The sequence below is a fragment of the Lupinus angustifolius genome, chromosome LG01 (genome assembly GCF_001865875.1).
Source record: "Lupinus angustifolius cultivar Tanjil chromosome LG01, LupAngTanjil_v1.0, whole genome shotgun sequence".
NCBI lineage: Eukaryota > Viridiplantae > Streptophyta > Magnoliopsida > Fabales > Fabaceae > Lupinus > Lupinus angustifolius.
The window spans coordinates 5808644-5822049 of record NC_032009.1 but is presented as its reverse complement, the minus strand read 5'-3'; the positions used below and the strand labels follow the sequence as shown (position 1 = coordinate 5822049).

Here is a 13406-nt window from a genome sequence, read left to right as displayed (position 1 = left end):
ACATCCAATCAACTTGTGATGTTCAAGCGGGTGTACGCTTTCATGTGGCATATCTTTGGCTGCAACATTTTTTTAACCATTAGCTGCTTGACATGTCACTCGAAGTTTCTGCACCTCTCTATATAAAATCAACATCATATTCTTACTTATTTCTTTTTCTAGTGCAGTTCTTTTATAAAATATAATAATAACACATAAAAAAAACATTTTTATATAAATATTAAATAAAAAAGTATTGAATATTTTTTGAAAGATGAATGTTAACAATTTTTATATGGATAACTAATAATAAGAAAAAAAGATAAATATCCATTTAATATAGCTAACAACCAACAAATTTTTTTTATGATTTTTTAACAATTAATTATTTCTCTTTTTTATGCAATTAAATAAAATTTATTATTTAGAAAAAGTTATAATTGTTTACTATTTTAAAATGGCTTTTAATTATTTAATTCAAAAATATCTTGTATAACATTATTATTAATGTCTATAAAAATTATAATTTTTAGGGATTAATCAAATGATGGAGGAAAGTTGTAGTATCATTTATTGTCCTTCTATCATCTTTAAATGGTCGTGTTATGACACATCTTTTCACTCGATTAATTCCTAAATTAACAATAAAAAATATTATAGTTATTTTCAAATATTTCCTTAAGACGATATGCAGTGCGGACATTGCCTTTTGCTTCTTCACCATTTTTAACGGATAATATTTTCAAATCTTTTTGAGATGGGATGCGGTGCGAACATTAGTTTATGTTGATTCACCCTTCTTAAAAGAGATTAATACCATCAATCAACATTAAATTTCTAAACACTTAGAACTACGTAGTCTTAATTCCCTAAAATATATAAGGATATGTGGAGTAAAATCTCATCTTGTTAGACACAAAAATAAAAGATAAATATTTTGTTTTAGTAATTTAATTTTAAATAAGTTAAGGGTATATTAAATATATGCAATTAGTTAGGGTGTTGTTTTACTGCGGCCATATGGAGTGCTAATATCTTTTCAATCTGTAATCACTCTTAAACCTAAATATCAACAATCCAAAGCCCGATATGATTGACGTCTCTTAGAGGTCGCGTAGCAAAAATTTGGGACACAACACGCACAATCTGATTTTGTTTCCAAATTGAATATCTTTAGAGATAATATGACCGATCCATCCTCAACCCCCTCTCGAAGCCATGTCTAACTCAAGACTGTAACATTTTATGGCAAGAGCAACATCTATCGTAAAAAACACAAGACTAGTGTTTTAAATTTTATTAGTAAAAATGTAGGAGAGAATTAGTAACTATGGTGATATGTCATCTATATTGGTCACGATAACATGACAAGTATAACACTTATATCCATGAGACACTAAGATAGTTGATAGGAGTTAGAATTACGGATGTTCAAATCCAGACCGGTCCAAAACAGAAACCGCAAACCGATCCAAAATAGACCGAAACCTCAAAAACCGAATTTATTTGGATCGTATTGGATTTACTTTTTAAGGACTGATCGGTCCGGTCCGGTCTACGGTTTCACGTCTGGGATCCAGACCGATCCAGACCGGACCAATATTGTTAAGTGTGTCTCCTAATTTTTACTAAAGTATTCAAGATAGGCAGTGGCACCGTAGAATCCCTAATTCCTCATTCCTAAATCACTAATTCCTCATTCCTAAATCCCTAATTCCTAAATGAGGAAAAGTAAGATGTCAGTGGAAATAATTTTTCCTCATTCCTCCATAATCACTAGATAGATGTTGAATGTTCACTCCATAATCCTTAATTTTGTTGTTTACTTTTTGTTGTTGCGTTGCTGTTTTTTTTATTGATTGGGTCATGGAATTGTTAAAATTGATTGGATAATTAGACTATATTGATGTTTCTAATCTTACTACTAAAAGAATCAAACTTTTCTTCATTATTCTGGTTGCTGCCTTGTTGGTGTTGTAGATTGAAATAGAAGGGATTTATATGTTAATATCTAAGAAAAAGACCTATCCAAACCGGTCCGAAACCGCATATAATATTTGGACCGGATTGGATCAGACATCTTAATATAAATGGACCGGACCGGACCGCATACTAATTATGTGTTTGGGTCGGATGATTTTTTGTTTAAAAACCGATCCAAATGGACCGCGAACACCCCTAGTTAGAATAGTGTGAAATACTAACATTTAATTAAAGGTGATAAAATTATCCATAATCTATCTAAATTTATTCATTAGAATTAATAGATTCAAAATGGATATAATTTATTGGATAGTGTTGATAATAAATAAATTCAAATTCATCTCTTATATTCAATGGATCCACGTGTATATCCATTTGGATGGATACACAACCCAATCCATCCAAAAAAATAAAAACAAAATTATTTTTTCTCCATAAAGCAATATAGATACAACTTTGCTATGCAAACCCAATGTGCAAAATATAAACTACTTTTTCTAACAACATGATTCAATCAACATTATTATTCTTTTTATCAAAACATTCTTTTAAAAGGTTTCAATAAGGATTTAAATTTAAAAAGTCAATTTTACCTTTCAAAGCTTTGACTGGTAAATTTAAATACTAAAACGTTTTAAAAAGTCAATTTTTGAAAGTTCTTTTTTACTTTTTATAAATATTTGTAAATTGATATTAACAAATATTTTTTAAATTAATATTTAAAAATGTTTTATTGAATAATAATTTTTAAAAGGATTTTCCCAAATAATGTTTTATTAAAAAAATAAATGAATTAAATATTCATCTATCCGATCTTTTAAAATAGATACATAAATGGAATGAATGGATTCAAATTCATTAGACATAGATAGATTAAATAATTTAGAAATGTAATTTTATGAATTTATATGAATTGGTTAATGACTTTTTCGTTCAATCCATTAAGATCCAAATCTATATCCATCCAACTTAATCCAATTGTCACCCTTAATTTAAACAAACATTATATGCAACTTCATGATCAGTTTGATATTAACAAAAAAACAAATGTTCAAACTAGGAAACGCTAGGGCTTATATAACACTTATACAAAAGGGCAATCCACTATAAGAAGGTGAGGGATAGATATCCAGTACACCAAGGTCGATCAAGAAGGATAGATATACAAAATCTTACCTCACAAGTGGAGAAATTTGATAATACCACACATACACATTATCAATTTAAGATAACTCAGATTATAAAACATAGATAAGGTTCATCAGTCTACCAAAATGACAAGAAAAAAATTACAAATTCAAAATTTGGACACTTCAGCATTATTGTGATAATAAGTTCCATTGAAAAAACCATCCTTAATATATTTCAGCAAGGATAAGATAAAGCCAAATAAGCCTCAGACAACCTCTCCAATTCAAAATTTGACAAATACTAAATAACTTAAAAAATATTGTGACAGAATGAGAACAAGACAAGTAACATCTTAAAAGGTAAATCAAGCTATAACCTTTTGGCATTTGCAATAAAAAAACAATCAATTTTGACTGTTAATCAGTCTACTCATCCTCTTGGCTACTTAGTCTAGCAATTTTGTTTGTGACAACAACATCAAGTTGAGCAGCTCTCTCAACTATTTCCTTCCACTTTCTTGTTGATATATTGTGAGCAATCTCGGCGCAGTAAGTCCTGAAATATCAAATAATAAAAAGCAATGAGAAGACAGTACTTGCAGCAGAATAATAAACTCAAGATCAGTATATATCAGGAAGCTTCACCTGTTATGCATCAAAAGCAGTTCTAAGTCGTTCACATTGTGGACAACAAATTTCTTGAAACCGTTAGGGAGATAGTGATGAGTCTTCTTGTCTGAACCATAACCAATGTTTGGCATCAACACACATCCCTTGAACTTCCTCCTGACACGTGAATCAATACCCTTTGGTCTGCGGCTGATGCAAATAAATTAGGCAAAAACTGACAGTAAGTTAGAACAAAGGAACCCATTCAACCCTAAATAACCAACATCAGAAGCACGAGTCACTCCACAAGCACATTCACATAACTTAAGGCAATAAAATCAAAGCAGCACAGAAATATCAATGAATTTGCACATTTTTGTTCACAGTTAATAAAATGGTTCTATATAAAATACAGAGAAATATCCTTGAATGGCAAAACATAATGATTAAACATTCTTTTTTCAAGGAATTTTTTTGAGTTATGACCGATTAAATATGAATACTGGGAGGCAGTAACATAAGGCTTAGAGGAAAGAAAGGCAACTGTGTCCTTGCAAGACCTGTATAAAACTCATATACCCTATTTAAACAAAATATCCAGCTACAGCAATAAACAAAAAAGGCTGGACACTGGACATCAAATACATTAGCAAATCAAACATGATATTTCAATTTTTTAAATTGCATTTCACCTTTTTCTTCCCTTTTTCCATTAATTTGCATTAAAATTCTAACTTCGCATATACCTATCCAAACAATTCTTTTTTGTAAAAGAGCAATTTAATTCCCTTTCATTTTAAAGTCTCTTAAGCTTTGAATTAAGTCATCCAACACATCTTAGGGTTCCTTCAAAGCAAAATTCAAGGGATTTTCATTGGAGCTAGCTTACTTGAGCAAATAGCAAATGAAATAGTTTAATATGACCTTACAAGCTCTTGTACCTTGCGCAATAAGCTTATTACATCATTTGAAAACCACTTACTTGAAGAAGCGCTTTTAATTAAGCAGTTTAATCAGAAACGCCATAACAGGTAACAAGCTCTAATGAAAATCCAAAGACACGTACATCATGAGATCAGTTGCGGTAGTGAAGTTCAATATCAAACATTATATCATGAATCAATTCGCAAGCACAAAAAATAAATTCGAAATGGAAATTAATAACGAAGAATTAAAATACATAACCTTGACGGAGATTTTGCGATCGCTCTGAGGACGCTTGAACCTCTTGACGCGCTTCTTCACGATATTCTTCGTAAGTAGTGGAACCGCCATTGTTATTTACCCTAACTCCTCTGATTCCAGTGGCAGGGAAACCTGCTTATATATGAAAAAGGTGAAAGGTGAGAGTGTGGGACTAGTTAAACATATCCCTCATTGGTTGCTATTGTTAATTTTTGAATCCGAACATGTCCCTACAAAAGTAGACAGGGATAGGTTGGAAAATGATAGAAGTAATTTTTTTCTCAAAGCTTTAAGTATACATAATCAAAATTATCACAATCTGTATATAAATTCAACTAAAATCTGCCTCTCACATACATACATGAGTATATAAACTACGAACCATAAATTTCATCATTCAAACTAAAAACTATCACAAAACATTATAGAAGAACGTTGAAAATTTCAGCACAATTTAAACTGTCAACATAAGTTGAAGTGTTCTTGTAGATGTTTAAAAACACATGAGAACTAAAATGACAACTACATGTCAATACTCAAAAGTTCACACAAAAATGAATACAATAACAGTATGGGCTTGTAGGTATTTGAGTTATGTGGGCTGCACATAATAAGCATTGATATGTACTTATTCAACAATTCTTGAAATATAACTATAAGTGACGAGTCGGATGACCTGGACATAGACTTGAACCCATCTTTTTTACTACGGGTCTGTCATTTTTAATCAAATATGTCATTTTTATTTATTGGGCGGGTCAGACTTGTCCCTAAGTTGTCGGGTTGAGCCAAATCTACAAGTCAGGTCGGGTCTTACTCATCATTAATTTATTTGTTTGTTTGTGCTTACCCAAAGCAATGGTCAAGGCTTTTAATACTTCTATGTGTTCCCTTCAATAAAAAAAATAACGTTACTATTTGTTAGCCAACTTTAGTATACTACAAAATGTAAATTATTTTTTATGAGAAAAAATATATTATCATTTATGTTTTATTATTACTAGCGTGTCGATAATTACTTCGTGTCTGTCGATCCGCTTTTTACTTTTTAGTATTGAATATATAATTTTTATATATTTCATTTTAGAGAATTATATCACTTTTTTCGTATATGATATTATAATTTTTTGAAAAAAATAAAAATGAATTGTGATATTATTAAAAAATGCATTGGTAGTTTAATATATTTAGTGCATGTAACTTTCTCTAACCTTCATTTATATTTTTATTGTATAGAAAAATATTGTAATAATTATTAATTATAATGACAAAATAGGTAAGTGGAAATTATGTCATGTAGGTAGTTATAATATGTTTTGGCTTTATATATAGTATAGAAGTATATATATAGATATAAAATACATTTCCAAAAAATGAATAGCGAATAATATATTAAATATATATAAATTTTTATACTGTCAATTAATACATTTTATCTTCTTGTTTTATCGAGTGTTATTCTTGTTGTTGATTGTCTTTAAGGTTCGATTGCTTTTGTATTAGTGGAAAAAATGAATGAATTGAATAGTGTACGAGTTTTGTATATTATAATTGTATCATTTAGAGATGGCAAAAAAATATGACTCATAGATACACGTGGAAATACCTGCAACGAGTATCCACAAAAATGGCTTATGGGTTAGAACGGGTTTTATGATACCCGTCCTATGTGTACCCGTGAATTTATATATTTGGTTTTTAATTAAATTATTATATATATCTATTATTATTTTAAGATCATATATTTTATTATTATTTCATAATAAATTACACATAGTTGACTATGATCACAAATTTATCAAATATATATCATATTATTCATATAATAATTATTTTTATATATTAATTATTATATAATTATTTAAATATATAATTGAAACCAAAATCCAATGGGTACTCGTAAATACCCGTTACTCGTACGGGTACCCGCAAATATTGTGAGTTTGAGAATGAGAAAGCATTACCTACGCTCGCCCGTGTCAGTTGCCATCCCTAATATCATTTAATATACATATTTAATAATATTGACTATTCAAAAAATTAATACAAATGAATATTGAATGATATACTGACTATATATAACTTTTTATACTAAAATGCATATATATTAACATTCTTTATGTTATTTGTGTATGAGAGTTGGCATAGTAGTTAATGTGACTCTTTATATTGCATGACAAGGTTAAGTAGTCAAGTATTATTTAAAATTATTTGTTATTTGTGTATGTGAGTTGGCATAGTAGCTAATGTGACTCTTTATATTGCATGACAAGGTTAAGTATTCAAGTATTATTTAAAATTCTTCTACTATTATTTTTGTCCTCATATTTTTTATTCATCTCTCATGTCTTAATTCCTCAAACACAACTTGAATGGGGAGTATATTGCAAAAGATGGTTACACATGGTTGTATAAGGACCACCAACTCATCAAGGAGATTGGCAATGGATTTTGAAACTTAAAAGCCCATGAAAACATCAAACTTTTTCTTTTGGCAAATTTGCTACAATTCTATCCTAACAAATGTGTTAGATATTTCCTAGCTATAGGTGAAATATTAATCCTAAGATCTTGAATATCATGATTATTATATATAATATAAAACAAGGATACAAAGTTATACATGAATCCATGTTCCCTGATCTACTCTTTTGATATACTTTTTGAGAGAGTTTTGGTATGATGGTCTTCCTCAACCAAATTCTTAATTCCTTCTGGGACCTTCGATTTCTCTCTGATGGGGAGAGGTGAAAACTATTTGTGATTTGGTGTCTTGAGGACCACAACCATTCTTTATGTGTTAACTTATAGGGTTTCCATTATCCCATATAGGTCAACCGTTTGGGTATCCACTCATTAAGCCCACATTTGTTATCAGTTTTAGAAGTCTTTTAGGTTTTTTAGTAATTAGATCACTTATTTTGTAACCCAAAAGTAAATATCCAATATAATTGTATTAAATATATGATGCTCATCTTAATTAGAAATTATGAATTTCTAACAATCTCCCACTTGAGTTTTATATTTTTCCCGAAACAATTATATCACATATTCTTTAGGCGTGCATCTTATGATATTTATATTTAGAATTCTCTTTAATACAATCTGGTCCATCTCATATATCAATTATGGAACCATCGCGATCTTCATCACATTCAAACGTGACCCGACCATGATGATCACCATATTAATATACTTAATGACATAGATCAAATATCAATGAGTGACATGGAAATTTCATGTAATGTGATCTCAAACATGTCTATTTCCAACTGGTCCTACTTTATTCTTTAGTGAGATCAATCTAAAGTCTTTAATTGCAACACAATAGTTACAATACACAAGTTCAAAATAGAACAATAAACCATCAACTTTATTATGTATAAAACTATATATGGTGTCCTAAGTAAGTCATAAAACATATACACTTCCACTGAACTAAGATATCCTAAGGAGCAAAACTCATACGAGAAATATGCTCATCAATGATTTAGGTACCAAATCCTTAGTCACTGGATCAACTAGTATAAAATTTGTCTTTATATGTTTTATAAAATTTGTCTACTTTGAACACTTTATTTAACAACCAGAAACTTGATGTCAATAAAATTTGACTTTTTAGAACTCCTATTATTGTTGGAGTAAAGAACTGCGGACTTACTATCAAAATAAATTCTCGGTGGTCCTTTAGTACCATCAACCAGACGTAAGCCAATTACAAAATTTTTGCAACTATAAGTCATGGTCTGATGTTTCAAAATAAATCATGAACTTCACAACCATGGTTGAAGGAGCTATAAGCATCTGTTTAGTAGACTTCCAAGAGATAGCACATTCAGCTAAGATGAACACATATCCAAAGGTGGAGTGTTTGTTGTATAGACACCGAAAAATCGGAGTCAAAATACCCAATGATATCTAAATTCTCAGACATTCGATAAGTGAACATGTACTCATTTGTTCTCTATAAGTAATGCATAACACGTTTGACTGCCTTGTAGTGATGCATTACAAGATTACTCATATATCTTCCCAAAACTTCCACGACAAAAGATATTTCGGGACGTATGCAAACTTGAGCATACATTAGACTTCCTACTGCGAATGCATAAGGAATCTTTTCAATCTCGTATCTTTCAAGGTCATTTTTTGGAGTACTTTTCGAGACTAAACTTGTCTCCCTTAGTTATAGGGGTATCCCCTGGTTTACTGTCTTTCATGCCAAATCTATGTAGGACTTATCTATATAGCTTTCTTGTGACAACCTTATGATACTTTGAGAGCAATATCTTAGTATCTGAATACTTTATACAAAAGAAGTTTCCCCAAGATCTTCCATTTCGAAATTATTCATTAGAAATCTCTTGGTCTAATGCAGTAGTCTCATATTATTGCTAGCAAACAATATATCATTGACATATAATACCAAAAATATAAATTTACTCGCACTGAGTCTGTGGTATACACAATTATCAACTTTATTTATCTCAAAACCATACGAGGTAATAACTTGATGAAACTTGTGATTCCATTGACGAGAAGCTTGTTGAAGGCCATAGATGATTTTCTTTAATTTGCTACCATAGACTTTGAGCTAATTGACACAAAGTTTTCTGGTTGCACCATATAGACTGTTTCTTTAATGTCACCATTTAGAAACGGAATTTTAACATCCATCTAATATAGCTCTAAATCAAAATGAGCTATTGGTGCCATTATTATTCCTAAAGAATCCTTCGAAGATACATCAGAGAAACTTTCTTTATAATCAATATATTCTTTCTGAGTGTAGCCATTAGCAACTAGATGAGCTTTATATCTATTAATATTACCCTTCGAATCCCCTTGGTTTTAAATATCTATTTGCACCCAACAGATTTCGCACCTTTAAGTAATTCGACAATATCCCAAATGCCATTATTATGCATAGACTTCATCTCATCCTTCATGACATCAATCCACTTTTGAGAGTTAGAACTTTTCATGGCTTGACAGAAGTTTAATGGATCATCCTCTGCTAACCCAATGTCATCCTAATGTTCTTAAAGAAATACAACAAAATCATCAAGAATTGCACTTCTCTTTTCTCTAGTGGATCTCCTTAATGAAATTTCTAATTCTTGAGATTGTTGAATTTGTTCTATAGGTACTTCAGGAAGAACCTCATTGTTGTCTTGTTCAAGAATATTGTCTGGAACAATATTCTGAACATTATCTTCTATTACCGAAGTTGTTCCTTAAATGATAATAGGCACAAGAACTTGTTCACCATTAGTGATAGGTTCTTCCTCAAAAATAACATTTTTATGTTCTCTTCCTCCCAAAATCAACTTCCTCAAGAAAGCTTGCATTTCCCATCTAAAAAAGTCTTGAAGTAGGATCATAAAATTTATAGCTCTGAGAGCGTTCAGCGTAGCCAACAAAATAACAACTAACTATTCTTGAGTCTAGTTTCCTTTCATGTGGCCTATAAGGTCGCGCCTGAGGTGGACAACTTCAGATGTGTAAGTATTTTAAGCTTGGTCTTTTATTAGTCCAAAGCTCATATGGGGTTTTGTTAATTGCTTTACTTGACATCTTATTAAGGATGTAAACTGTGGTCTTTAAAGCTTTCCCTCAAAGAGACTATGGCAAGGAAGAATGAGTAATCATACTTCTCGCCATATCCTTAAGAGTTCAGTTTAATTACTCAACAATACCCTTCATATTAGGCTTGCCTAACATAGTGGATTGTAGAACAATTCCAAATTCTCTCAGGAAAAACACAAATAGCTCTTTCACAACATCCTTATTGTTCTTTCTTTTCTTATTCTAAGAGGTCATAGTCAAATGAGCACTTTCAGTCTTATCTCTCCACAATCTCACTTTCTCTTGCACGTAGTCCTTCTGAGTGTTATAACTCACTTTGAATTATCCAAAGTGTATAGGAAGCGACATCAAAACCAAGTGCACGAGCAAGTCATCATCAAGTTCTAACTTAAGTGACTTGAGTTTTGATGCAAGATTAAACATCTCCATAATGTACTCCTTTATATTCCCTTTGCCTTTATACTTCATGGAGATGAGTTTAGCCAAAAATTTACTCGTCTTCGCCTTTTCATCTTTGGCAAAGTATGGTTATATTTTTTCAAGGAACTTTCTTGCACTCTGACCCTCAGAAATAGAGCCCGAAGCGCATCTAGAATAGAGTGTTTCATGATCTTTAGACACATTCGGTTAGAGCGTTCTTATTTCTCAATTTAAACCTCATTAACGATTTATAGAGTAGAAATGAGTTTCTCCACATGAAGTGTCAGATCTAAATCCATACAGCCAAGAATTATTTATATGGCTTCCTTATAGACCTTAAAGTTTGGCTCATTCAACAATGAGATATTCTTGATTTGAGTAGAAATATTTGCAACACTAGTAAAAAACAAAACAAATTGCAATAATTATTACAATTAAATTCACATTCAAATTTAATATTTAAATTCAAATGATGATAGAGCACATCACAAGTTACATAACACAACATTAATATTCAGTCTTTGGATAAAAAATATTAACTTAAAAGTGGTATACTCAATATGGTAATCAAACATTGTTAATCAGTAATGTCAAACAATAAACTTTTCTTTGGACCGACTTACTATTCACGTGGAAAACTATATGATTATCACATATTTATTGCTACAAGTATGTTTGTAATTTGGATCAAATAGTAATATTCCTTTGGGTCGATCATTATTCGCTTAAAATGCAATCATACAACTGCATTGAGATTTCATATCAATCACTAATGGTACACTAGTTTGTGATGGTCAAACATTAATCATAATGCATGTCAAATAATAAACATTTCTTTGGATTGTTTTATCAATCATATACACAACCTTATAATAATCACATGTTTACCATCACATATGTGTATATAATATGGCCAAATAATAATATTCATTTGGACCGATTAATACTCGCATGAATACATATACGCGCTAGCATTTGACATTTATTTCAAACAATTCACAGAAAAGATGTTTGTCGTCTTCTTGTTTAATAGGTTTACTTAAAATGTCAAACAATTTTATTTTCCAAAATAAAAACCATTTAGTTGAGTTTGATTCCACACTTAATCTAAAACATATATTATTTATACCCACATTAAATACATATATCTATTATAGTCTATTAGTAGCATTACATCATTCTCATGATGAAAACATCATTTCGAATCCCAGTGATGTCCTTTTAAATTTTCCATATAAAAAATATATTACCATTTTATACACGATTAAACATGACAAAGCAAACTATCCAAACAGAAATAATGTTTCAACAATAGCAATCACTTAATAATGCAATCAATCATCAACCAATGCAAGAAACCATAAATGTTGCAACCATTTAAATAAACAAGTCGGGTAATATATATAAACAAGACATATTCACATAATAGACTCATCACAAGATACCTAAGACAATATCAATTTCTAGTCTTTGGACATATAAATTAATTTGTAAGTGGTACTCTCAACGTAATGATCAAATATTAACAATTAGTTCTGTCAAACAATAGTCTTTCTTTGAACCGACTATTATTCACATGAAAAAACTTTATAATTGTTACTTGTTTATCATCACATGTATATTATTACTTTGTCAAATTGTGTATTCCTTTGGGACGAACACAATTCGCATAAATAATTTCATACTCATCAGTGTAATCTTAATCAATTTCCATAATATAGGTTAATTTGACAACATATTGCATCAATTAATTCAAAAATGATTATCACACAAAAGGAAAACAATGTGGGTCCATTATAAAAAAATTATGATATTGGAATTAAAACATTCATATTTGATATCTTTTATGATTAACAAATCTAATCCGATAATATAATTCCAAATCAAAAAAAGATATATTACATATATATCAACACATAAAAATGGATGCAGTCTTAATCAAATACAAAGTAGATCGAGAGTGAAAAACATAAACAAATATATGCAAATCATTATAAAAAATTCCAAATCGAATATGATCATGCATATCTTAAAACATATATATAGAAACACTTTCACACACTAACATAATAAAATATATATAATTTTAAGCATTATCATAACCATTATATATATATATATATATATTAACTTTAATCACTAATTCCAGAAATCACAACAACCTCAGGCTGAAAACAATTACATATGTATATATGTATATTTTAATTCGCAATATATATACAAGACCGTGAATTCTAGATTGTATATATATAAAAGAAAAATACGACTTAACTCATATATACATTATATGTATACTTTAACAAATTGTAAAATTGTAAAGTGACAAAAGTCAAAGTACAACACTAAGACATTAGTGCACATATAATTTACATATTGCATAACAGAGTCATAAAAGCTAATGCAACGTTCATGCACAGATCTGAATATATACTTCAACACATGTTACAAGGATTCATAATACAAATTACTCATAATTCAAATAAGCAGAAATAGACAAAAGTTATCCTCATT

General features: G+C 29.9%; 1 protein-coding gene across 1 annotated transcript; it reads right to left on the bottom strand.

Annotated features, from left to right (window-relative positions):
* On the bottom strand, positions 3185-5013 carry LOC109348431 (60S ribosomal protein L32-1-like). Its single transcript, XM_019588870.1, has 3 exons — positions 4867-5013; positions 3738-3911; positions 3185-3648 (listed from the first exon to the last, which is right to left on the bottom strand). The coding sequence occupies exons 1-3, from the start codon at positions 4974-4976 to the stop codon at positions 3519-3521; spliced, it is 414 nt and encodes a 137-aa protein (XP_019444415.1). The 5' UTR covers positions 4977-5013; the 3' UTR covers positions 3185-3518.

What these genes read in the sequence shown, in the direction of transcription:
- LOC109348431 (XM_019588870.1), bottom strand. Translation starts at nt 4,976, where the DNA reads ATGGCGGTTCCACTACTTACGAAGAATATCGTGAAGAAGCGCGTCAAG. An exon ending in GTTATGTATTTTAATTCTTC is followed by an intron (nt 3,912 to 4,866) that starts GTTATTAATTTC and finishes TATTTGCATCAG; the next exon opens with CCGCAGACCAAAGGGTATTG. An exon ending in CTGCTTTTGATGCATAACAG is followed by an intron (nt 3,649 to 3,737) that starts GTGAAGCTTCCT and finishes TTGATATTTCAG; the next exon opens with GACTTACTGCGCCGAGATTG.